This window comes from Mauremys mutica, chromosome 7 (assembly GCF_020497125.1).
Source record: "Mauremys mutica isolate MM-2020 ecotype Southern chromosome 7, ASM2049712v1, whole genome shotgun sequence".
NCBI classification, from domain to species: domain Eukaryota; kingdom Metazoa; phylum Chordata; order Testudines; family Geoemydidae; genus Mauremys; species Mauremys mutica.
Genome location: NC_059078.1, coordinates 22443304 through 22469486, shown reverse-complemented (window position 1 = coordinate 22469486; position 26183 = coordinate 22443304). Strand labels below are relative to the sequence as shown.

Sequence of the window (26183 nt, the reverse complement as noted above, 5' to 3'; positions counted from 1 at the left end):
TAAGGAAGTGAACCCCTTAAAAACAGTCATTGGTTGTACCCATGATCATGGCAAATCCATTTTCAAGGAGCTGTTTTGAACTTGATTTCTTACTCGCTTGGAGTGTGGTATAGAAAGAAAAGTGTATGTGTTTTCACCTTTACCGGGACAATTTTTTCCATAGCAACAGCATGTCATTAACATGATCAACTAACTGGTTTTCCTATTGTTTACTTGTCGCCCGTGTCTAATTTGAAAGGTTGTGTTTTATGAGGCAATTGTGGGTGACTCCTCCCATGTAAATGTATCTTTACACAGATGTTCAGTTTGTCATCTTAGCAGGGTAAAACTGGCTGCGCTAATTCCTTCTCTGTGTGCTGCTGAGTATCTCTTGCAGGGCACCGAGTACCCTCAAATCCTGTGGTGGCTGGTAGGAGTTGAGGGAAATCTGAGCGCTTTTTGGATCAGCCCCCCACTTATCAGCCAACTGAGGCGTAGGATTATTAGAGGGTCCCAGGAGTGCTCTGTTATTCGACACAAGCAATGGAAAGGGAAGTGCTACTCCATGAAGCAAAGCTAAATGCTTCCCCGTTGATTATATGGGCTGCTTTGCTGTTTCATCTCAGTGACGTTTTTATGGTTATTGTACCCTGTGCTGGAACTAACGGGTAAAATTGTAGGTTTTTCTACAGCTGAACTGAACAACCACCACACTAAAGGAAGGAAAGTCAGGGGCGGAATCACATGTGAAAAAGAAAAATGGAAGATACACCTCTACCCTGATATAACGCTGTTCTCAGGAGCCAAAAATCTTACCGCGTTATAAGTGAAACTGCATTATATTAAACTTGCTTTGATCCACCAGAGTGTGCAGCCCCGCTCCCCCTGGAGCTCTGCTTTACCACGTTATATCCGAATTCGTGTTATATCGGGTCATGTTATACTGGGGTAGAGGTGTATTTTAAATTTCTTTAATTAAAAATCAAAAATCTGACCTACCTGCTCCTCAGAATCCAAAACAGGATAAATAACCAACAGCCATAGTTGGAGTCAGAACCTCACTAACCTTTAACTCGCTACACCCCATGCTTTAGAATTTGTGTAAAATTGTAGCAATCTCACTCACGTCACAGCAAGTTTTTAACAGGTGTGTGGTGTGATAAGACTTGATTGTTTTTTGCTAAATACATTTCAGTACATTAGCCTCATGAAGTATTATCAGCTGATGAAAACGAAGGCCCCAGTCCTGTATTTGGATCCATGCAGACGGAGTTTCAAACCCCACAGAGCTCTGTTGACTTCAGACTGGTTCTCTTCTCAGACATAATGGTTTCCCCACACAGATCCAATTGCAGGGCTGGGGCCTGAACTGCAATTGTCCAAATAAATGAACCCAAGCACCCTTTGTTCTGCAGTGGCTTTAGGGTCTACTTTTATTGTTTATTGACTTGCTCATTCACAAAATATGACACATAGCTATAGAGCTCCCAGTCCTGAGTCAAATAAGTCTGTTTCTTCTGTAAAGAGCAGCCCAGAACTGATTTTCTACAAAATAGTAAGTCTGTTAATTGTCATGAGAGCTTTTGAAGGGTCACTTATCGTTTCAGATTTGCCTCAAATTGTATTTTTTTTTAAAACAAACTTCTACAAACCCTAAACCCAATAGAAATATTTTCATATTTTAAAAAACGGGAGACAGGTATTTTAAAAGAAATAAATATCTCCCAGCAGCATCCGCAGGCCAAGCACTGCACTTTGACCCCTAACCCCTCAAAATGTGACCGACAATAAACACAAGTGAAATTCTTCCATTTTATAATCAAAAGTGAATTCTTCTCTTTTTATTAATCCTGGGTGCTGTTAGTAACACACAGGACATTCATTTTGTTACAATGTCTAATTTTTAGGTTGACAGTGTCCCTTCCATTACTCAATTACTTTTGACTGGTAAGAAATAGAAATGCCATTTGTTTTATTAAATGTAATCATTGTTCCTTGGCTGAACTTGGGCTTCTGGTTTAGATTGTCATCACAGCTATGAAAGGTTAAATTGTCATCACAGCTATGAAAGGTTAGAGCAGGGGTCGGCAGCCTTTCAGAAGTGCTGTGCCGAGCCTTCATTTATTCACTCTGACTTAAGGTTTCGCATGCCAGTCATACATTTGAACGTTTTTAGAAGGTCTCTTTCTATAAGTCTATAATATATAACTAAACTATTGTTGTATGTAAAGTAAATAAGTTTTTAAAAATGTTTAAGAAGTTTCATTTAAAATTAAATTAAAATGCAGAGCCCCCCGGACTGGTGGCCAGGACCAGGGCTGTGAGAGTGCCACTGAAAATCAGCTCGCATGCCGCCTTTGGCACGCTTGCCATAGGTTGCCTACCCCTGGGTTAGAGGATGCATTCTAGGCAGAGCCCAACACAAAGACACCAAGAGGCAGTCTTCTTCGGAGGGGCTGGCAGCATGCCCTCTCTGAGCGCCCCATGCCTGCCACTACACCTGTTCATGGCATACAGCCTGTGCACTTGCACCTCTCCCTCCTGCCAGCGTGTGGAGGTCAGCCATCCCAGGTACTAATATGGCCCCCATGACCATGGTACCTGAGCATCTCAGAATCTTTGATGCATTTATCCTCACAACACACTGTGGGGCAGAGCTATTATGGAGATGGAAAACTGAGGCACAGGGAGAGTACATAATTTACCCAAGGTCACACGGGAAATCTGTGGCAGAGCCATTACTTGAACCTGTGTCTCCTGAATCCCAGAATGCCACTCAGGTTCATGGCCCTGCCTTCTCTCTTCTCCCCTTGGGGCACCATGGGCCACCTAGGAAGTAGAGACAGAGCAATACCTGCACTCCACTGATCACAGGCATTGCAAATCTGCCTGACCCTTATGCAGACCAGGAAAGTGGTAGAAAGGCTCTTTGCACCATCCCCAAGTACCAAGCATGATTCTGGCCCTAAGCGTTTGCCACTCTCCAATTATGAGTGTGGATTTTTGTACACACAGCTCTAAAAATCCAGGCCCAAATACTAAGGATCTCACTAGTAAACAATGTACATACGCTATAGACATTTTTAGTAGCAAGTGCCTTGAGGCAAATTCTGCTCTTTTAGCGAATTGTAAAGTTCAGGTAGTATGAAGTCAGTAGAGCTACCCTGGTCTTATACATTATAAACAAAAGCAGAGATTGGCCCATCTATTTGAATGTTTCACTTACAGCTGAGATGGACAATTCTTTCTTACCCTCTCCCTCCATCTTATCTTGTCCCAAAACCTGAGACCAGATGACAGGGATGTCACCTGATAAAGTTAATGGCTTGTAAATTTAGAAGAAATAAAAAGAAACACAACCTCACGTAGCGTATGTTCAACTTCTGGTACTCACGGCTGCATTCAGTTAGAGTCAATTACCAGTCTGTGGAGGACTGTTTCTGATCATTAATAATATTGGGAAGATGGAAGCTGATAGTCAGGTACATCAGGAAGGAATTTTTCTGCCCGGCCCACCTTTGCACAGTCAGCAGGTGCATTCTGGAAGAGGGTTTTTTTGCTTTCCTCCAAATCATTGAGTTTCGAGGATACTGGACTCACTGGACCAATAGCCTTACCCAGGATAACAACATTTATTTTCCCCAATGCTCTTAAAAACAAATACATTGTCCCCCTTAATTTTCAGAGGGCCTATTTCTGCCACCCAACTACATCAGGTTGGAGTGTCACCATACAATCCAGTTTGAGTAGGGGGCAGCCTTTAGTTGCACTGCTGAGGAGCAGGGCAGGAACTAGATTGTGGCTCTGAGAATCACAATCTGATTTATGCTTGTACCTGTTGCTCCAGGAGGAAGGAATCTGTCCCAGCCCTTTTACTGGTGCAGATTACTTCCCCCACTGTGTCAGATGAGCTGGGCACAGAGGGGAGATGGAAGGAGTCAGGGTTCTGCACTCTCCTTGTCTCTGCCTGCTCACATGTATGGGAGAGGGACAAATGTCTCCCCCTTACACAGGATCTGTGGCACACACGGGAATAAAAAGCCTCCCTATGCTCCTATAATCCCCAGATAAGGTATGCACCCGTGTTCACAATCAAGCCCACTGAGGAGTGGTTTATACCATAAGTAGCCTCGCTGAAAGATGGGCTGCTTGCAACGTAATGTGCATGAGTGAGGGTGGCTGAATCAGGCTCTGTGAGGTTTTAGTTACGAGATTCCTACTTGGGGGTTATGCAGAGAGTTTGTACTTTCAGGGCCAGAATGGATGGAGGGCACTGATCCACATAATCCTTTAGGAAGCCCCACAGGTCACCAGTAGATATCGAAGAAGCAGTGATATCCATATTTGAGTTTAAACTTGAGAAGTATTTACAAAGGAAATTGTTATAGTGTTTATAATGTAGGGTTTGGGGTGGTTTGTATTTGATTCACCTAAGTAGGGATTGTTGCTTTCTTAGAAGGTGAAATCCCGACCCACAGAAGTCAAAGGGAGCTTTGCCATTGACTTGAGTAGGGCCAGGATTTGATCCAGGGATTATAATGTCTATTCTGTTATTTAAGAAAATAAACAAACATATATGGGACCACTTCTTTAAAAATGAAGAAAAATTCCTTTATTTCAGTTGACGGAGGTGCACAGGCAGCTTCGAGAAACCAGGTTACGTTTATTTTAAAAGTCTGTTTGATGATTTGGGATTCCTGAAATTTTTTTTAAAGTCTAATCGTCATCTTTTAAAGCTTTTGACGGTGAGGGCATCTTCATTTGTGAACCCATTAGTGACACTGAACAGAGCATCTGGTTAGCATCTGGCACACTTTCCAACCACCTGCAAGTTTCCAGCGTCACAGCCACATTCTTTCTAGGCTGGTTGTAGCTCCCTGTTCTATAGAACAAGAAAGTGGAATTGAGAAAGAAAAATGTTTGATCTCACTCAGGCAGTGGCTGGATGTGATAAATCTCATTTGAAGGTTTATGCTGCCCCCCATTATGAAATCTCCCACCAGATCAGCTGTGAGGCTGCCTATTCTGGTGGCAAATTTTGGGAAGTGGAAACCTGTTTGTGAAGTACAGGAATGAGAACTCACCAACTCATTTCACAAAGGCCACCACTCATCCATGATTATTAGAGTTGGAAGGGACCTCAACAGATCATCTAGTCCAACCCCCTGCTCAAAGCAGGACCAATCCCCAAATGGCCCCCTCCAGGATTGAACTCTGAAGCCTGGGTTTAGCGGGCCAATGTTCAAACCACTGAGCTATCCCTTCCCTCTGTGATCAGATGACAACACTTTTTGGTCAGTCCCAACCAGGGCCAGCCCCAGTCTAATGATTCTGAGGTTGAAAAGCTTCATAACTCATTACCAGTCCTCTCAGTTGCACAAGTAGAACCTTATCAAAAGTCTATTGCAGTGAATGGAAAGATTCTCTTTGACTTATAAAAAAAACAAAACAAAAAAAAACGAGGAGTCTTTGTGGCACCTTAGAGACTAACAAATTTATCTGAGCATAAGCTTTTGTGGGCTAGAACCCACTTCATCAGATGTATGAAGTGAAAAATACAGGAGCAGGTATAAATACATTAAAGGATGGGGGTTGCTTTTCCAAGTGTGAGGTCAGTCTAACGAGATAAATCAATTAACAGGATACCAAGGGAGGAAAAAACTTTTGAAGTGGTAAGAGAGTGGCCCATTATAGACAGTTGACAAGAAGGTGTGAGTAACAGTAGGGATAAATTAGTATTGGGGAAATTAAGTTTAGGTTTTGTGATGACCCAACCACTCCCAGTCTTTATTCAGGCCTAATCTGATGGTATCCAGTTTGCAAATTAATTCCAGTTCTGCAGCTTCACATTGGAGTCTGTTTTTGAAGTTTTTTTTGTTGAAGAATTGCCACTTTGAGGTCTGTTATTGAGTGACCAGAGAGACTGAAGTGTTCTCCTACTGGTTTTTGAATGTTATGATTCCTGATGTCAGGTTTGTGTCCATTTATTCTTTTGCATAGAGACTGTCCGGTTTGGCCAATGTACATGGCAGCAGGGCCGCCCAGAGGATTCCGGGGGCCCGGGGTCTTCGGCGGCGGGGGGCCCTTCCGTTCCGGGACCCGCCGCCAAAGTGCCCCGAAGACCCGCGGCGGGAGCCCCCCGCCGCCGAATTACCGCCGAAGCGGGACCCGCCGCCCGGTCTTCGGCGGTAATCCGGTGGCAGGGGGGGGGTCCCCGCCGCGGGCCTTCGGGGCACTTCGGCGGCGGGTCCCGGAACAGAAGGGGCCCCCCGCCGCCGAAGACCGGGCTGCGCTTCGACGGCGGCGGGTCCCGCTTCTCCCCCCCCGCCCGGCCCCGGGTCCCGCTTCTCCCCGCCGCCACCGCCTGGCCCCGGCCGCCGCTTCTCCCCCCGCCCGCCCACCTGGCCCCGGCCGCCGCTTCTCCCCCCCCCCCGCCCGGCCCCGGCCCCGGCTTCTCCCCCCGGCCCCGGCCTCGGCCTCTTACCGAGCGCGTCGCCGGCAGGGCCTGAGCTCCGTCCCGCTCAGAGCCGCGTGGTGAGGGGGCGGGGCTGTGAGCTCCACGCCGAGCGGAGCCGTTGGAGCTCCCGGCCCCGCCCCCTCACCACGCGGCTCTGAGCGGGGCAGGGCTCAGGGGCTCGGCCGGAGTCTCGGCGCTTGATGCGCCGAGGCTCCAGGAGAGGGGCGGAGGCGGGAGCCTCCGCTCTTCTCTTGGGGGCCCCTGCGGAGCCCGGGGCCCGGGGCAAATTGCCCCCGTTGCCCCCCCCTCTGGGCGGCCCTGCATGGCAGAGGGGCATTGCTGGCACATGATGACATATATCACATTGGTAGATGTGAAGGTGAACAAGCCCTGGATGGTGTGGCTGATGTGGTTAGGTCCTATGATGGTGTCCCTTGAATAGATATTTGGACAGAGTTGGCATCAGGGTTTGTAGCAGCGTTTGGTTCCTGGGTTGGTGTTTTTGTTGTGTGGCGTGTAGTTGCTGGTGAGTATTTGCTTCAGGTTGGGGGACTGTCGGTAAGCGAGGACTGGCCTGTCTCCCAAGGTCTGTGAGTGAGGGATCGTCCTTCAGGATAGGTTGTAGATCCTTGATGATGCGCTGGAGAGGTTTTAGTTGGGGGCTGTAAGTGACGACTAGTGGCGTTCTGTTACTTTCTTTGTTGGGCCTGTCTTGTAGTAGGTGACTTCTCGGTACCCTTCTGGCTCTGTCAATCTTCACAGAAACAGATTTAAGAACGCTTAAAACTGCGAAACCCACCTGGTGAAGTCCAAGTTTCTCCAGCTGTAAAATGAGGAAAGTGATACTGACCCACCTTTGTAAAAAGCTTTGAGATCTATAGATGAAAAGCCCTGAGTAAGTGCTGAGCATGTAGCCTATAGATATGAATGACGTTTCAAAAACCTTAAAACAAGATATGGTCCCTACAATAAATAGTTTATCGCCTAGGATAAATGAAATACTGTAATTCTTGCCTTCTTGAAATATTTGTAACATGTTTAAGACCATTACTCACAGTGCATCTCAGAATATCTAAACTGTAAGATTTTAAAATAATGTAAGCATGCAACTGTGTGGAAAACATGTAAGCAACTGCGTGCCCAACCTGTATGTGTAATTATCCAGATTACAAGAATGCATCAGGTAATTGCATGTACAAATGGTTGGTGAGATGCGATATTGGTTATGTATCTGCATGCCTACCCACTTTGTGCATGTAATTGCGCCTCCATGCCCAATTTGTTGCAAACCAGGCACTAACGTTATTCTGTATTTTATTTTAAATGTCTGCTTTGGGCCTGGCTTTCTAGCTCTCATCTTCAGCTTTCTTTCCCCTGGGTTAAAATAACTAATATCAATCATTGGGCGCCAGAAGGCAAGACTTCTCAGTGCGTCAAACAGATGTCAAAGAGATGTGCCAACACATGGCACGAAGGGGTTAATTTCTCGAAAGAGACTATCTGCTGATTCAATTCATGGGGAAAAGCTGTTATGCCAACAGCATCTCTAATGCTGTGATTTGTTCAGTGTTTGGCAGCAGTCTGCAATTTGAAAATCCTTGTTCAGCCTGGAAAAAAAAATTGCTGAATTGTAGATGATACAAAGACTAATGTTACCAGCCGAGATCCCTTAAAATTGACATTCTTTAAGCTGCATTTATTTTCTGGAGCTGAATAAAAAGACAAAGAGCTTTGGGAAGCCCTGGCATCTTGTATAATACTAAGGTACAGAGGGCCAAGAGCCTCAGCTGTGCCAAGTTTATGCTCAGTACAGCTATGAGGAGGGAGGGGGAAGGTGGCGCCATGCCACCTTTCCAGTCCCCAGATCTGGGGCCATAAACAGCTTCTGGTGTAACTTAGAGCAGCCTGAGGGCTGTTCTAAATTGCACTGGTTGAAGCAGTCCACTGGGACCACTGGGACCCCATTCCCCCCTACCCTTGCATGCCTCTTCCCACACCTAGCATACAACCTACTCTGGTGCAGAGAGAGCAGCAAGATGAGGAACTCCCTTTTATGGTTAGTTTAAGGTCTTGTGGCATAGCTCTGGCAGCACCGAAGAGCAACATACAGGTCCCTGATCTTTGACAGTTCAAAAGCAGTAAATGTGGGTTTTAAAGTAGCACAGTTTTGTTAGGTGCTATTCACTGTCTACAACAAACCAACTGTGGCTTTAATTTGCGTTATAGGGCAGGGAAAGTTGATAATGTGTCTATTTGACCCCAACTCTTCCGGTAATTGTATTGCCTGAGCATATGATGAAGTATTCAGGATCACAGGGAAGAGGATTGAAGAGAAAGGAAATCAAATGCTAAAGACTAGAGGGAACAGTAGCAGTGAGATCAATCCGCTATAAGAAAGGAAGACAGTTTTGCTACATGCCAAGGTGAATTGAGCTATTTTCTGCCATTCTGGTTCCCCAGGTATTTACTCGGTGAGAGGGGAATATTTCCAAACACTATTGTCTAACTAATCCAACTGCCTTGTGTACTCAATGAACTTGTGCAAAGTGAATATAAAATGCTACCAGCTCAGAATAGTGGTGTTTTACTTGTACTTAATTCCATACTTACTTTGCACAGGTGTAAGTGACAACACAAGGTGCCAGGTAGTAGAGACTCAGGTCCAAAATTCATGAATTTGAAAATGTTGCTGGCGAACATACTTTTGGTGGGTTAACGTATAAAATACTTTGCAGAGCCCTGCAGCATTTTTTGTTTTAAAAAGCATAAAATGTATTTGCTAGTTGTTAAAATACCAACATTGCTTAAGGTACACAAGATACACTCCGAGCCCCAAGAATCTTACCGGCAAAACAGAATGTACTAGGAGCCCTTGTTCTATATAAGCGCATGTGTTTATTTTTTAAAAATAAATAGCGTGGGTGAGTGACAGCTTTTTACTGATGTGGGTTCGTGTTGGGTGGTCTTCATGGAAGGAGAATTTTTTGACAAGGGCTTGAAAGAAGGCCCCTGAGATATTTGCATAGGGAAGGAGTTCCAAGCAGACAAGGCAGCATGGATGAAGTTATTAAATGTGACTCCAAGTTGCGCTTTCTGTCTCCTCTCCTCTTAGTGCCTGTTCTGAAGCTTCAGCAGAGAAGAATCAGGACTGTCTTTCCTGAGATAAATTGATTTGCAGGTTTTCTCACTCATAAAAATATTTGAGGCCCATGTATGGAGTCTGCAAGGTTAATAGAATGCAGAAGGCCTTGCAATGCACTGGGCAGGGCTCCCCCCTCAGAGATCAAAAGGGGGATCTTTAACTTGCAACTCTATTAGAAGAGGAACAATCAAACAGGTCGTACAGAACTCTCAGGCAGGGTGAACGAAACAGTCTTTAAGCAAACAGAAGAGTGAGAAATGAATGGCTTTTGCTGAGGAAAAATGGAAATGTTTTCTAGTTAAACAAGCTGTCATTTAGGACTTAATAGCATGCGCGTGTCGGAAAGCAGATCCACACGCCAACAATGGCTGGGAAATAAAGGGGGGGGGGCGTGATCATGAAGTATAGTTCACAGCTCCACTGCAGCTCTGTGGGTTTTTTCCCAGAGGAAACCCTGGTGTTTTGAGTTGGTATCTTAACTGTTTTTAAAGCACTTTTCTTTGGATTTTGACCAACAAATGAATGAAGGTAGATTTGTTTTCCCCTTATTTATAAATAGAAAAAAAGACATGCACCCAGTTATATTGCATGTAGTTCTAAAGCAACAAAAAAACATGTCTTTTGTGCATTTTTTTCTGGTGTTTTTCTGGCAATCTTACTAGATTAAAAATAGCAAGGAAATTTTGTTGGCTGCTACAGACATTCATTTTCTCTCCCTGTGGGTGTGAAACTCTCACGCCCATTAATGGAATCTTAACTCACGTGCAGGGAAAACAGAATATATAGACCCCCCTCACTGTTCATAAGAGATCTGCAGCATAGGGGCCAAATTCTGAACTGTTGTACCCAGTATGAAGCCAGAATAAATCCAATAACGTTTTCCTGTGTAACAGAGTAGAAATTGGTCCTTGTCACATGGGACAACAGGGTTCTAATGAAGGTTGCCCCCTCTATTGCAGTCACCACATCTAATGGTATGGGTTCTCAGAGCCACCCTGTCCTTCAGGGCAGCAAGGCCTAATGGCAAGTGTCCAAGGCAGTAACACCTCGCATCAACAATCCACAGCTGTAGCGCTTAGTACCAGTAGTCTCCAGCAGTAGCACCTACTGTCAGCAACCGCAGGCAGTAGTGCCGAGTACCGATAGTCCCCAGCTGTAGCGCCTACTATCAGCAACCCCAGGTGATAGCGGCAGTATCAATAGTCCAAAGCAACAGCACCTAGCACTGACAGTCCCTGGCAGTAGCGCCTCGGCGTAGGTGCAGGGAGGGTAGGGGAACCTGGGCCCACCCTACTCCACTAGGTTCCCACCCAGGGCTCTGCAAAACCAGTTCCCCTGATGCAGGTTTTAGGTCTCTGTGTCACCCAATGTGTTCCCTGGGTTGCTTCCTTATTCCTGCCTCAGGCATCTCCTCAGCTGAGAGTGGCTTGGCATCCCCTTCAGTCCCCACAGTCAACGGGTTCTCTGCAGCACAGTCAGGGTTCCCCGTCTCGGCAATCTGAAATCTTGGCGGTTCTTCCACAGGAGCCTGCGGCAGATCTAATCTTCTCCTCAGCCAGCCCAGACTGAGCTGAGCTGCTTCCCTTTATATACTCCCTCCACCAGGAGCATGACCAGCAAGGGCGAGGGGGTGTGGCCCCCTGGGCCCAAAGTAACTAGTGAACCCCTCCTTGTCCATTGCAGGGTTGGCTGGTACACCCCATCACAGTCCTGTGTCATCTTAAAGTTCCCAGGGTGATACGTCATTGGAGACAAACTCTGATATTAGCCACTGTCACCCTTCTGCCCTGGAGGCAATCAAACACTGTTCAGTTAGGAGGGATAAATCTATGACATTCTGCTGAAGCAACAGTGAAAAATTGTTACAGGGCCTTTAGCACAGCCACTTAATGCCTGGATATATATAGCTCCTCAGAGACACCCTACTGAGTGCATCGCTGATTATAGATCTTAAATTTATATCGAGATTTTCTTCCTGAGGAACAAAATATTTGATAGGAATCCCTTCACCTACTACGGAAATGCAGCTTCTTTTGGGGTGGAACTCAACAGCTATTTAACCACACGCAGCAGCATTACTTAACAGTTTAGGACGACTGATCACAGTTAATTGATAGACTGGGGCATCCATTCCTGTCAGCCTGTTGCCTTAATATGCGTGAAGGGAGTGGGCTCAGTGCTGGCCTGAGAAACTGCATTTCAAAAGTAGCTGAGTAAAGAACTGCATCTCCCATGAATGTGGAGGGATATATTGGAAGGAGATAGAACATCTGCCGTGACCTCTTCACAAGCCATTCAAAACTGTGCAAAGATTTTGCAGTGAATGTCTCAATGGCAGGGCTGGTACAAGGACTAACTAGTTAAACGATGCTTTTCACACCACCATTGCATCCCGTATATTACAGTGCATTGCAGGAGTTAGTTTTAAGATTTCCAGTTCAGTTGCAGTTCTGTTTGCAAGTGAACTCTGCAAAGAACCTGTTAATTTGCAACATGCTCACTTTGAAGTTCCGCTGTGGGATTATCAATATCACCTTCCAATAATGTCCTTTAAGAAACACAACTCAGGGCCGAATCCAGCCTTCCTTTAAAGGAGGGACAATTCTACTGAACTCAAAAGAGTGTGCCTGCTTAAACCAGAGCTGAATTTGATCTTTAACATTGACAGAAATTCGGAACTACAGTTTACCTTGCTGGACTAGCTGTTAGAATTAACAGCTATTCTCATATACTAGGTCATTTTGTTTATCATCTGAGCACAGAAAAGACTTTGAATGGCTTCACAGGAGTTCTCAGATCCCAGGCAATAAGACACTAATAATTTTAGCCTAGAAAATTGCCCGTTTCCAATTATTTTTTTGCCAAAGCAACAAATAATAATGTATGTGTGTGCATGCACTAGTCTAAAAATATCCTGGCTCTGCAAATGTGTGGCTGATGTGGGAGGAGAAGGCTCTCAGTGTACTGCAGTGTTTGTGTGAGGAAGGAGATGGGAAAAAAAACATCCTGTAAATGCTGAAAGAAAATGGATCATCCTGATCCTGTAGGGAAAAACCCACTGTATTAGAGAGGATGGATGGGACACATCTCCTATGCTCTATGCAGGTCACAGGCATGGTATCCTTGGTGTGTACTGTACAGAGGATGAGTGGGATATTCCTAGGGTCTCTCTCCCTCTATGATCTTATAACATGCCCATCATCATAGCATCTGAGAGCACTGTATATACTAGCTATGTGTGTGCAGGTGATAAGCTATAGCTGGTGTGTCCTGCGCAGGTGGAAGATGACACAGTTCACTAAAAATGGGCTTTGAGAGACATTTCAGAACTAGACTGTTCAATACACTAAGCAGGAAGGAAGGAAGGAAGGATGATCCAGTGGTTAGGATGATCGCCTGGAATTTTGGAGACCTGCATTCAGTTCCCTTCTCTGCCACCGACTTCCTGCGTCACCTTGAGCAAGTCACTTAGTTTCTCTGTGCCTGGGTCCCCCGCCTGTCCAGTGGGGATAATAGTACTGCCTTACCTCATGTTGTGAGGATAAATACATTGAAGATTGTAAAAAGAACAGGAGTACTTGTGGCATCTTAGGCCATGGCTACACTTGCAAATTTGCAGCGCTGCAGCAGGGTGTGAAAACACACCCTCTCCAGCGCTGCAAATTGCAGCGCTGCAAAGCGCCAGTGTGGTCAAAGCCCCAGCGCTGGGAGCGCGGCTCCCAGCGCTGTACGTTATTCCCCACAGGGAGGTGGAGTACGGACAGCGCTGGGAGAGCTCTCTCCCAGCGCTGGCGCTTTGACTACACTTAGCGCTTCAAAGCACTGCCGCGGCAGCGCTGCCGCGGTAGCGCTTTGAAGTGCAAGTATAGCCATAGCCTCAGAGACTAACAAATTTATTTGAGCATAAGCCTTCGTGGGCTGCAGCCCACTTCATCAGATGCGTAGAATGGAACATATAGTAAGAAGGTATAGTAAGAACTATATGTTCCATTCTATGCATCTGATGAAGTGGGCTGTAGCCTACAAAAGCTTATGCTCAAATAAATTTATTAGTCTCTAAGGTGCCACAAGTACTCCTGTTCTTTTTGTGCATACAGACTAACACGGCTGCTACTCTGAAACCTGAAGATTGTAAGGTGCTCTAATACTAGGGTAATGGGGGCCATTTAATTACCTAGGCAGACACTAGAGAATATCTTGCAGGGAACAGTCCTGCCTTGATTCTTGGAAGGTGGATGGAGAACAAGTTCACTTTGTGTTTGTTGCTAAGAGATGGTTCCCAGCATGAGGAAGCTTGTTTTGCAGCTCCCCATCTTTCTGGTGAAGTCTGAGTTGCTTCCTGTGTGTGTTTGTTCTGTGAGTGTAGCCTTTGCTTTGCGTGATATGAAGGATATGGAACAGTCTCTTGACTTTTCCAGATGTTGATTGTCCTGCTTTGATGTTTGTTCCTGCTGCTTTAGTTGTTTGTGTCTGAATGGCAGATGAGGTATGTGACTTGTTAAACAAATGATGAAAACCGCATCAGGAGCTTTGAAATCCAGTATGTTTAATTAATGAACTTTGCTCACTCAATAAAAAGTATGTACTTTATTCATTTTTGAATAGTGTGTTCTGCTCTGTTCTGATGTAATTTCAAATGTTTACTAGTACATTTGGTATTTTTCCACATAAACCTTAAAAAAATAGGAAATCAAGTCCTCACACAGCCCTTGCAACCTACATTTATGATTTTGTCTTTTCATTTTCTCACCCACATCCACTACCTGGGTGCCTCCTCCTGCCTCCATACAAAACGTCATAATTATTTATTATTCGTATTGCTGTGACACCTAGGGGCCCCAGTCAGAGTCCAGGTCTCCACCCTACTAGGTGCTGCACACACACAAAAGACAGCCGATGCCCTGACAAGCTTTAAATCGAAGTACAAATCATCTAAATACAGACATCAGATACTAAAAATACCCTACTTCTTCATAATCCCATTACTTAAATAATTCAACTCCTGTGGCTTCCAAAACTAACAAACCCTCATGCAAACTATTTCCACTGCTATTGACAGTTATCCAGCATGACTCACTTCAGCATAACCATCAACTAAAAAATCTACACACTAACCATCAACTTCAGTACAAAACCAGTTCAACAGTGAAAAACCGGAACACCTCAATTTCTAGCCACTCCACCTGGTCGGAGTTGAAAGTCACATGTTTGGTGTGGAGGGAGAAGCCATGTTTTGGGGGTAGGTGGATGTGGGCAAGGTAAAGTAGAGAGGAGAAAAATAATGGGTGTAGGTTGCAAGAGATGGGTGAGGACTTTACCAGTGATTTCATAGCTTTTTGATGGCTCTGTTGACGCTATGTGTATTTTTTTCATAATTATCGGTAATTCAGTTTCTGTTTGGTATTAGCCTGTCTGACTGCCAGGAGTTAAGTTCAAGGAGGCTGTTAAGGGGGAAGCAAACAGGAAATGAAACAATGGCAAAGATAAGGAAACAAATGGGTTCCCGGAGGAAGCTATTAATTGGGGAACACCTTTGCCTGGCTCCCACCAGTCTTCCATAGTTTACTCCTCCCAAGGCTGAAAGCCAAGGAGGATCAAAGGGGCTCCTAAACCTGACCTAGGGAGGAAGGGGGACTGAGTGGCTAGAGATGAGCCTCTGGCAGAGAGAACAAGGCAGAAGCTGCAGAAGGGCAATCTCATAGACTCATAGACTTTAAGGTCAGAAGGGACCATTATGAACATCTAGTCTGACCTCCTGCACAATGCAGGACACAGAATCTCACCAATCCACTTCAATAACAAACCCCTAACCTATGTCTGAGTTATTGAAGTCCTGCCTCACTCGTTCCAGAGATGGAGGTATCTGGGCTGAGGAGAACTTCAAAAGCTTGAAAGGTCAAGATGAAGGTGCAGGACTGTAGGTAATACCCATGCATCTAGACCTTCCTTGTTTTTACCCTTTTGTCTGGACGCTGTGTACCTTGGGTGAATAAATAATGCTCTGTTTTGAAGAGGCTGTTTTTCAGAGTCAGTTTAATCAGCTGCTGCTCACATGTGCCCAGAGGAAACAGCTTATGGGTGTCTGGGCCTGTCAGATAAATGCAGTTGGTAAACACAGGGCTGCTGTGCAGAGATCCAGTCTAAGGCTGTGGCTACACTTAGCACTTCAAAGCGCTGCCGCGGCAATGCTTTGAAGCGCTAAGTGTAGTCAAAGCGCCAGCGCTGGGAGAGAGCTCTCCCAGCGCTGTCCGTACTCCACCTCCCTGTGGGGAATAACGTACAGCGCTGGGAGCCACGCTCCCAGCGCTGGGGCTTTGACCACACTGGCGCTTTGCAGCACCGCAATTTGCAGCGCTGGAGAGGGTGTGTTTTCACACCCTGCTGCAGCGCTGCAAATTTGTAAGTGTAGCCAAGCCCTTAGAGTGGTTGGACCACGTGGTTCCACCTCGAGTGAGGTGCAGGAAGCCAGGCCTGTCCCCTGAGGGGGGCGCTCAAGGGAGCCTTAAAGGGGCAGCACACCTGATAACCAGCAATTTTAACTGGGTTTTAACCCTGCTTTTTGTTAGGGGGGGGGTATCTAATAAGGATAACGCGCTCCTACCCCCACAGGTTTGGATATTCATCCACTAGATTACTTTGTAAGAAAAATCTCTGCCTGCTGTTTCTTTGGGTTCCCGCATGGGCTTATTGAGCCGAGAGGCAGTGGGGGAACTAACGAGTCGGAACTTGGTTTGAGCTCTCATGAAACACCCTCCTTTGCACTACACTGAGAGCGATGGCAGGGTCCTCTGGTACGTACCTGCTGCTACGGCCCAGCTAGTTCTGAAGCAGTAAAACCGCCCTTTCTAGCCTCCAAAAGGCTCTATTGGGAATTGAAAAGGAGCTTCTCAGCTGCACTCCAGCTTATTAAATCAGCCAACTACCGCTGCATTGAATCTAATTTCTGCCTTGCTGAAGGCCTTGTGGCATAATTAATAAGCATCCCTTATGTGTGGATTCTGCTTTGACTATGTGGGTAATGACAGAGTTTTCACCTTTAACTACCTTTAAAAAAATCTCTGGATCCAACCTTCTTTCTTAGTGCCATTTGGATTTAATATTTATTTATGCTCAGAGTGAGAGCTGAGTTCTGGGTACAGGCAAAGCACTGCTTGGGCTGGTAGACTATGATCTTCTCCCTCCCTCCTTCATCTGTTAATAGCTTCCCCTTTGAACTGTAGAAGCGATAAACCTAGAAGTTAGAGAAAGCCTAGTGGGAAATTTTGACCTAGAACATGAGTAAAAGGAGAGACGTATCTTATTCTTTCCCCTTATTTTACAACCTGTAGGATCGGGGGATGTCTGCACTGGGGTGTACTTTCCAACTCAAATAGATGTACCTGCACTCGCGCTATTTTTAGCCCACTAGCAGGATCAAAGTGTAGCGGCAGCAGCATGATCAGCAGGATGGGCGAGCCACCCCTCATAAGATCCTGTGTGAAACCTTACGTACATACTGGGGCAGCTAGCCCATCCCATCACTCGCACTGCCATGACTACACTTGTATTTTTAGCAGACTGGCTCAATCAGAGCTAGCATGGGTATGTCTCCTGAAGCTGGAAATTATACCTTCCAGCTCCAATGCAGACATACCCTTAGGGACAGAGTTCCATCAGGGAGCCCTGTGATAATATCCTGCTCCCTGGTCACTAAACGGCCTTTGTCTTAAGTAAAAATGGATATAACCCAGACTCCCAGACCTGACCTCCACTGAACTTTGGATCCAGATTCAAACACCACATCTCAGCTCCTCTCTAGGCTGAAGGTTTTTCACCCCGTGCTTCCCAGTTTCATGTTTTTTCAGTGGTAAACTGGGAGTGAAGGGATAAAGGGCAGAATATGCCCAGAACTTCTGATCTCACTGACACCATTTCAAATCTGGAGTGATTCCACTAAATGAACGGACTTACCCCAGCACAACTGAGATCAGTATCTGTCGCTGCATTTTCCTTGACCAGTTAATCCTCCTGCAATTAAATGTTCTAGATAAAGCTGTGAAAAGCGATTCACTAAAAAACAGAGTTAGGCTGCTGCCTTTGTCTTAGAAAGCTTGATTTACAGGAAAGGATTAAAATAAATAAATATGTATGGCTTGTAACTAACATGTAAAGTGATGATGAAAGTCTACAAATATTTGAGGGGTTTAAGCACCGATGAGGGAGTGTAGCACATAGGAATGCCTTAAGGGCGATAACAGAGGAATAGGATGAAATTATGATCGTGGGATATTTTGGGCTATGGAATAATCTCCCAAGGGAAGTAGTGGAAGCATCATCATGTGAAAAACATTTAAAACTAAAGAGAAAACCAACAGTCGTTTGATAAAGAACAATCCTGCATCGGGGTGAAAGTGGGCCGGTACGGGCCAGTACGGCTTACCAGTAAGAAGCTGGTACCAGACCGTACCCAGCCGATATTAAAGTGCTGCCATGGCAGTGCTTTAATGTCATTGCCCCTTTTGCCCCCTCCCGGGCCACCGACAAAGGGGGCAAAAGGAGCAGCTGCCCCGGGGCCGACAATTTAAAAGGGCCTTGGGTTCCTGGCCACTGCTACTGCGGCAGTAGCTGGAGCCCTAGGCCCTTTTAAATCACCACCGGAGCCCCGGGCAGCACGGGCCAGGCAGTGCAGATGGGCTGGCTGGGGGAGGCTGACCCCCAGCCCTGCCCCTTCTGCCTGAGGCCCCGCCCCTTCCGGGGGCCCAGAGCTGGCCCCCGTACCAGTAAAAATTTAATATTACTTTCACCCCTGTCCTGCATGGACAGGGAGCTGGTCTGAAAGACCTAGTGGGATTTTTCCATCAATAATTTACATGATTCCAGGAAGATTGGAGCCTTCCTTCCCCCAGGAAGAGATCACTTTGTGACGTGGAGAAGAAACCAGGTTATAAAAAGCACCAGCACAATGCCTAGTTCTCTTTACTCCTCTCTAACTTTGCAATGAAAGCTGCTAGCACCTTTTATAAAAAGCCTTTCAAAGGACCTGGTCTCTCCAGCAAACTCGCCACATCTTGACCTTGATGAGGTTTAAACAGTCTTCACCAACCCTTTAATACATCTGTGCACTGTGAAATAATGTGACAGGGGCCCTAGGACCTGGGAGAGGCGAAGAGCAGACGCTACCCTGATATCCACTGTGGCTAATGCCCTGCTGATCTAATTTACTGTATTTAAAGGCCTGATTTTTCAGCCATGCTGAGAACTGCAGCTCCCATTGACTTCAAGGAGAAGGCATCATGCTATGTGTGAATCATCCCCAGGCTATCACCAGCAGGAGCTTCAGGTGAAGCACATGCAGGGTGCCCAGAGAGCAAGTGTGAAAAATCACGACAGAGGGTAGAGGGTAATTGGTGCCTATATAAGACAAATATCATGACTGTCCCTATAAAATTGGGACATCTGGTCACCCTAAGCACATAGCATGGATTTATCATTGTGGGTGATGTTAGTTCCTTCAGTAGTGGCAGTGCAGGGCTGTGCAAGTTCCTTGAGCTCACTCATCAGGAAGTGTCAGAACATAAGAACGGCCATACTGGGTCAGACCAAAGGTCCATCTAGCCCAGTATCCTGTCTTCCGACAGTGGCCAATGCCAGGTGCCCCAGAGGGAATGAACAGAACAGGTAATCATCAAGCGATCCATCCCCTGTCGCCCGTTCCCAGCTTCTGGCAAAGAGAGGCTAGGAACACCATTCCTGCCCATCCTGGCTAATAGCCATTGATGCACCATTCACCCTGTATTAAAGTGTGTAAATTACACTGTGCATTTTTGCTGAGCACCTCTGCAAACTTGCTCCTAAAGAGTGTGAACTAATAGCAGCTTGAAGGGCTTTGCTGACTTCACCTTGCAGTCTTTTTTCAAGAGCAAGACTCCATCACATCAGGGGGCTGGGGTCAAAGTACTTGTAGGATGCAGGAGCAAGCAGAACACAGGCAGGATGAATGTTTTAGCAAATCCTTGCTTATATGGTGGTAGCTCTCTCTCTCTCTCTCTCTCTCTCTCTCTCCATACCCTCAAATGCTCCCTCTTCCATCCCCCCACACCCACCTTCCAGCAAGGCTAGTCAGCAGTTCCACATAATAGTTTAGGTTCCTGAAAGCTGTAATACTTTGGTCTAATTTTGGTTGTTGGCAGGGCTGTAACCAGGATGGGGCGAGCGGGGCACAAAGCTGAGGGGGCAGAAAAAAAAAACAGTAGGGGATGCAAATATGCTTGCTTGTCCCAGGCGCCAAAATGCCTAGTTATGGCTCCGGTTGTTGGGTTTAGTGTGCAGGTGCTGGTAGCCTGTGATATTCAGGATGTTGGAGTAGATGACCTGGTGGTCCCTTCTGGCCTTAAACTCCATGACTATGACTCTTGGCTGAAACTCATGTGCCCAAGGCCCCATTCAGACATGGTTGAGTTTATCATCCACTCCTCTAGCTCTTTTGGTTTTGGACTGTAAGGTATCATTATAATCTGGACAGACTAGGTTAGGGAACAGTCCTGCTCTGGCTATGGGGGAGGATAAAATGGCCTAATGCTTATTTTCCTTTTCTAATGTCAGTGGGCCAAATCCCTGCAATCCTCCTTCAGTCCTTACTCAGGCAAAACACCACAACATTTTGCAAGGGGGCTTTTGCTGGAGTAAAAAAGACAGGATTAGACCGTCTCATTTTACGAATAACAATTTTTAAAAAAGAATAGTGGCCTGATTTATTTAAAAAAAAAACCAACATGCATGCAGCTGTACACTGAGTTTGTGCGCTTAGTTACAGCCATTGCATTGTCATCTCTCTGGCTATTTGCATATGCAATAGTAGTGGTTGAGTGGGCAAATTAGACATTCAATGGTGTAGGCATAATTTGGAAAATCAAGCCTGTGTTATAGAATTTGTGTGGTGATTACATCTCTTCCATTTTCAGCCCCTTCAGCTAAGCGTCTTGAAAGGCTTGTCGTTAAAATGGCTGTCTGTCTCTGTACGTTAGACAAAAGTTCTGAGCAAGGTGGCTTACTGGATCGTGTATTTTGGTATTTCTCGCCTCAAAGACAAGCTGTCCAAATCACAGGGCTTTGGAGCTTGTGGCGTTTCTGTGACCCACTATTGTGCTCCTCGCTTTTGAGCATCACTTGCTTAGTTTCATCCTCCAGACATTTCACAGATGTAGCTTTTTTCTGCACCAACTTTCGTAAAACTGGCTTTTTAGAACCATGAGGCCAGATTCGTCCCTTGTGTAACCCCATTGCAGATATTGGGGTTTCATCAGGGATGCATTTGGCCCCTTTACTCTCTCACAAACTCTTCCAAAGTCTGTAAAATTTGAAGGAAAAATATCAGCAGTCTTTACTGTATTGATGTTTGATTGTGCCACATCCTTTCATTTAGCTCAGAAGGTCTCAGCTCCCTGCCCTGAGCAGTTGTCAGTTGGGAGATTCTAACTTTTAATGGACTCATTACTGTTCAGAGCAGGTTTGGTTTCTCAGGGAGGAAAAGATAAAAGTGCAGTGACTGCTCTGTTAAAATAAAATGAAGGGGAAAAAAGAATGTCTTAGTGTGATCTACACAGACTCTCTCATTAACACTGCTGGATCGCCAATAATAGTATCAATGCCAAAAATAAAAATATATTAACAGGGGAAGGGGGAGTCTGTTCTCCCTTTATTACACATGCATCACTCCTGTCACATACAGGGGGAAATCCCCCTAATTGGTTGTTTTATGAGATCTGAGAGAGGAATGCTTGTCTAATGGGTGAAAACAACTAACATCTGCTGCTTCAGACTCCTTGCTGCCTTCCTCAGCCTGTCTCTGTCTCCTTTTCCCCAGCCCCTACCTGGGCTCACTCATCCACAGACCTTCACCCCTCCGCAGGCCCTGCTGAGTTCGTTGCAACTCCTGAACTGAACAGTGTCTTCCAGGGCTTTTGCCCTGGAGACCTGGCTCCTGTCTGCTTCTCCCAAGGCACTGTGTACACCTCTCTCTTTCCTCCTGAAATTCAACCTCTGGAGTCTTGCTTCTCTGGGTGTCTTGTTTTTGTGTCAAGGCTCACCACACCCCTGTGACTTCCTAGTATCTCTCTCAACCCTTTGCCAAAGCTCCCTTCTTGAGACAGGATCTCAAGGCCTACTCTGTCCCTCAGCCTCCTGATTCCCTTCTACTGCCCTGAAGGCCTTCCTTTATTAGTGACCATGGCTCCTCTCACATGGGACTAATTCAAGCACCCCCACTCTGCTACAGCTGGGCCTAATCTTTAATTGGGCCTGACCCATCCTCCAGGTGTAACTGAGTGCACTAACTGCTCTCTGGCTCCACTGAATTCTTTTTGTATCACTGGGGTATGTACGTCCCATTAGAATTAACAAAAGCATTTTTATGCTGGCATAACAGCATCTATACTAGGACTTTTGCCAGTATAGAAATGTCATTAAAAAACATAAGTCACACTCCAGACCAACATTACTAAAATGGCAAAAATTTCTGGTGTACACCTGGCCTAAATGTGGTAGCATGCACCATGTGCAAGGAACTTTCCAAACACAGAATATAAGCATGAACACGCTCTTCATGGCAGGATCTATCATAAGAGAAAAAAATCAACTACACATAATAAAGAGGGGACCCCCTGAGGGTCTGAGCCTTCAAAAGCCACCAGGCACAGTGCTTTCTACTCTTAGTAACGCCAATGAAGTCAGTGGGGCTAAAGTAGCCACTTAAGTGCTTTCCTGACTCTGAGACCAGGGCAGTAAGCACTAAAATCAATAGTACATTTGCAGGATCAGCCCACATGTTGGCAACATGCTAGTATATTACAAATGACATGGTACCATTTGTAGAGACATTAGCAAGCAGTTAGCATATTTCTCCCAAAGTATCTTCCATACATCAGTGGACTGAAAACAGCTTTAAATGACCAATAAATATTCAAATAAATGCAGAATTTAATCTTTTGTGGAAATGAAGCCATGTATAGAGTTAGTGATGAGATTTATTTTAAACTGATGTTTTTAAGAAAGAATATGGAATATGAGCAAGTGCCTTTCCCAACCTGCTCTACAAACACAGTCCACACGTTGTGTGGAAGCCAAACTCACCCTCTGCCTGGTATTTGATTTCAAACACAGAAATTAATAAGATCATATAAAGTGTTGCTCACACCTCTTCCCTAGACTTGGCTACTCCCAGGATTCCTCCTTCTGGCTTGCTCAGCCCACACCTTAGATCCTCTATTTCTAGAGAACCTCCTCTCCACCTCCCTAACATCCAGGGGAGGTAAGAGACACCTGCATCACTGAGTCAGAAAGGCCCGCTTAGCATTTCCCAGCAGGAGCAACACCTGCGAAGAGGGTGGGTGTTAGAGGCAGACATGGCCAGCCTGTAACATGGAACCAGTAATTTTTATTTCCCCCAAATCTCCTTAAATGACAAACTACATTGAATAGAAACAGCAAGGCTCTTTTTTGGGAAAAAATAATTATATTCATTATATATATCACACAATGTGTGTGGTTATGATAATCATCATATATATACTCTGCTGTTTCCACAATGTGTGGTATATGTTTCTAACCTTGGCATGCTAATAAATGGACTTTGTACAGTGCTTATGAATGTCACTAATCCCTCCCCTACTAAAGATACCATTGTTTCCATAGTAACTAGTGTACTTCAAAAGAGGAAAAAAGGCAGAGGAGACTAAAAATTGATCAAAAACAAGACAAATGCTGTGTGTAGCATAAATAGACTGTCAGGGTGGGAGGCTGGGGGTTTGTGTTACCACTTGTTTAGGAGGAGAGCCTTGTTTACACTCCCCACGCTTGTGGCCGTACAGTAAGCTGACATTTGAACTCAGCTCTCCATCGATGAAGGCTAGCACACTAACCCATTGCCCCCAAACAGCAGGAGAGGACAAGGCAGGTCTCTCCAAATATAAAAACTGTTTCTGGAACAGACGTGGCAAAATCAAAGACCAGAGTCCCAAGAGCCTCAGGATTTGGGAACGTTTGTACACAAAAGTCTGAATTTTGCAGGAGACCTGCTATGCCTATAATAGTCTAATCCAGCGGTTCTCAAACTGTGGGTCGCGACCCCAAAGTGGGTCACAAGTTCATTTTAATGGGGCCTCCAGGGCCGTCATTAGACTCCGTGCTGCCCAGGGTTGAAGCCGAAGCCCAATCAACTTAGCTTCATGTGGCCCCTTGTGGTATGCAGCCCCAGGAAATTGCCCTGCTTACCGCCCCCTAATGCCAGCCCTGATTCTAGACTACAGGGGACTGGGGTCGCGTAGTAATTTTTGTTGTCAGAAGTGGATCACAGTGCAATGACGTTTGAGAACCACTGGTCTAATCCAATATCTAAAATTATTTGTCTCTCTGTGTGTATATACTGCACCCCTCACCATGGCATCTGAGTGTCCGCATCTTAATGTCCACAAATTCTGGGTAACTTTGGATCAGGATCAAACTCTGAACTTGGCATCTGCCTTCTGTCTCTATAATAGGCCAATCCAAACTCCCAGAACTGAACAGCCCCTGAACTTGAGAGTAGTCAGAGACTAGATCTGAACTCTGTTAGTCAGGCCTATCTCTAGTAACGGGGAGCCAGTGCGTATGTGAAGAATTAACAATGCTCTTAGACAAGACCTAGGCAGCCATAAGCTTGCTTTTCTCTCCTGTGTGTTGTACTGCGTATTTCTACAGGACATTGACGTTATCCATTATGAGGTATTGGGGAAGGAAGCTGGGTGAGACCGGATTTATGCAATAAGCAGTGTGTGTGGGAACTAGAACATTGCTGACCTACCTACCTGTCTATTGCATTTCTGATGCACCCATATCTGGAGTATCTAGGTGCCAAGTAAAATGTTAATATTGTTCTGTGTGATGTAGAAGCAATGTTTTCCTTTTCCCCATACAGTTGGCCACGGGCAGAGCGAAGGTGACCGCATGGTCGTGTCAGATTTCCATGTTTTCATCAGAGACAGCTTGCAGCACATTGAACTCATGAAGCAGGATCACCCAGACCTCCCAGTTTTCATTCTGGGGCATTCCATGGTAAGCATGCTACACCGTACACCTTAATAGTCATCATTACATCTGCCATAGCATTATGGATCCCATTCTGGAGGATGGGAATCACAAAACTTACTATAAGAAAAGCAAATTAAGAAACAGTAGAACCTCAGAATTACGAACACCAGAGTTACAAAATGACCTGTCAACCACACACCTTATTTGGAACCGGAAATACACAATCAGGCAGCAGTAGAGACAAAAAACTCCCAAGTACAGAACTGTGTTACATGTAAACTATTTTAAAAATAAAAGGAAAGTTTGTTTCTGTGCTTGATTCATTTAAATTAAGATGGCTAACAGTAGCATTTTTCTTCCAAAGAGTAAAGTTTCAAAGCTGTATTAAGTCAATGTTTAGTTGTAAACTTTTGAAACAACAACCAAAACATTTTGTTCAACATTATGAATATTTCAGTTATGAACCACCTCCATTCCCAAGATGTTCATAACACTAAAGTTCTACTGTACAAGCTTCCCCTCCCTGCCTCACCCCTAGAGGGAACTTCAGTCTCTGTGACCCATTCAGTCCTTGGCCTTTCTGTTGAGATCAGGATGCTAATTAGTGCCATTTGCAACAAAGGGCTAATTCATGATGCCCATCCCTACCAGCCCACTAGGAACCGGAATGAGTTCCACCAACACATTCCTCATAGAGGGGGCACTGAACAACTGGCAAATGGTAACTTCTTTCATTCACCAACAACCAGGTTTGTATTTGAACCGGTAACCAGGAGGTTATACACCCTGTGGCCTTGTGAGTGGATTGGGAATAAAACATGGCGACACACTGTAGCCTCATTCAGTTACACAACTGGTACTGGACAGTGTTTCAAGGACTAGGGATGAAAAACAAAAGAAAGATTGGTTTTGTGAGCAGATTTTAAGAGTGATTCTGACAGCACAGGCCAAATCCCGTAGATTCAGTCAGGCAGTATTCCTATTGGTGTCACAGTGATTGTCCCTGCGTACAAAAATGAATAAGCACTTCAGGATTTAACCTCATGTTCCGATAAATAAGAATTCTGATCTAAAGCACATGGCATGCTTTTAAGAGTTCACTGTACTCTCAGCCTCTGTAACAAGGAGCTAATTTCCAAGTACCAAGCCAAATAAGGTCATTGAGATTCTTTTTGCAGCTGCTCCATTTAAACAAGCCACTGGTTCTTCAGCAGCATGTAAGTTCACCAAGCATTTTCCTTAACAACTAGTCCTCTGTGATCTTTACTGAGCAGGCGAGCCAAGCATGCCAATTCCTACAATTCTCACACAGTTTCTGCAATTCTGCCAACACTTGGCTTGAAACTACATGGGAATGCGCCTCTGTTTAACTTGCAGTCCATGAGTAGGTTGCTGATTGTAGAGCTCTGTGAACTGTTTGCTCTGGGGGGAAAAAAATGAGGAAAGAGACATTTGCAAGAGGATACTTTTGGGCCTACAGTAATTATCCAAACTTTTATGGTTTCCATTCCCAGGTGACAATACTTTCTTATCCATGGATACCAGTATAATTCGGAAATACTG

The 26183-nt window shown here is 45.3% G+C and overlaps 1 protein-coding gene across 5 annotated transcripts in view; it reads left to right on the top strand.

Annotated features, from left to right (window-relative positions):
- MGLL (monoglyceride lipase) overlaps positions 1 to 26183 on the top strand; it is a 140588-nt gene that overhangs the window by 92728 nt on the left and 21677 nt on the right. For all 5 annotated transcript variants that reach the window (XM_045024516.1, XM_045024517.1, XM_045024520.1 and 2 more), the window contains one exon: positions 24508 to 24644. In XM_045024516.1, coding sequence (XP_044880451.1) covers positions 24508 to 24644 — 137 coding nt within the window. The remainder of the gene's footprint in view (positions 1 to 24507; positions 24645 to 26183) is intronic.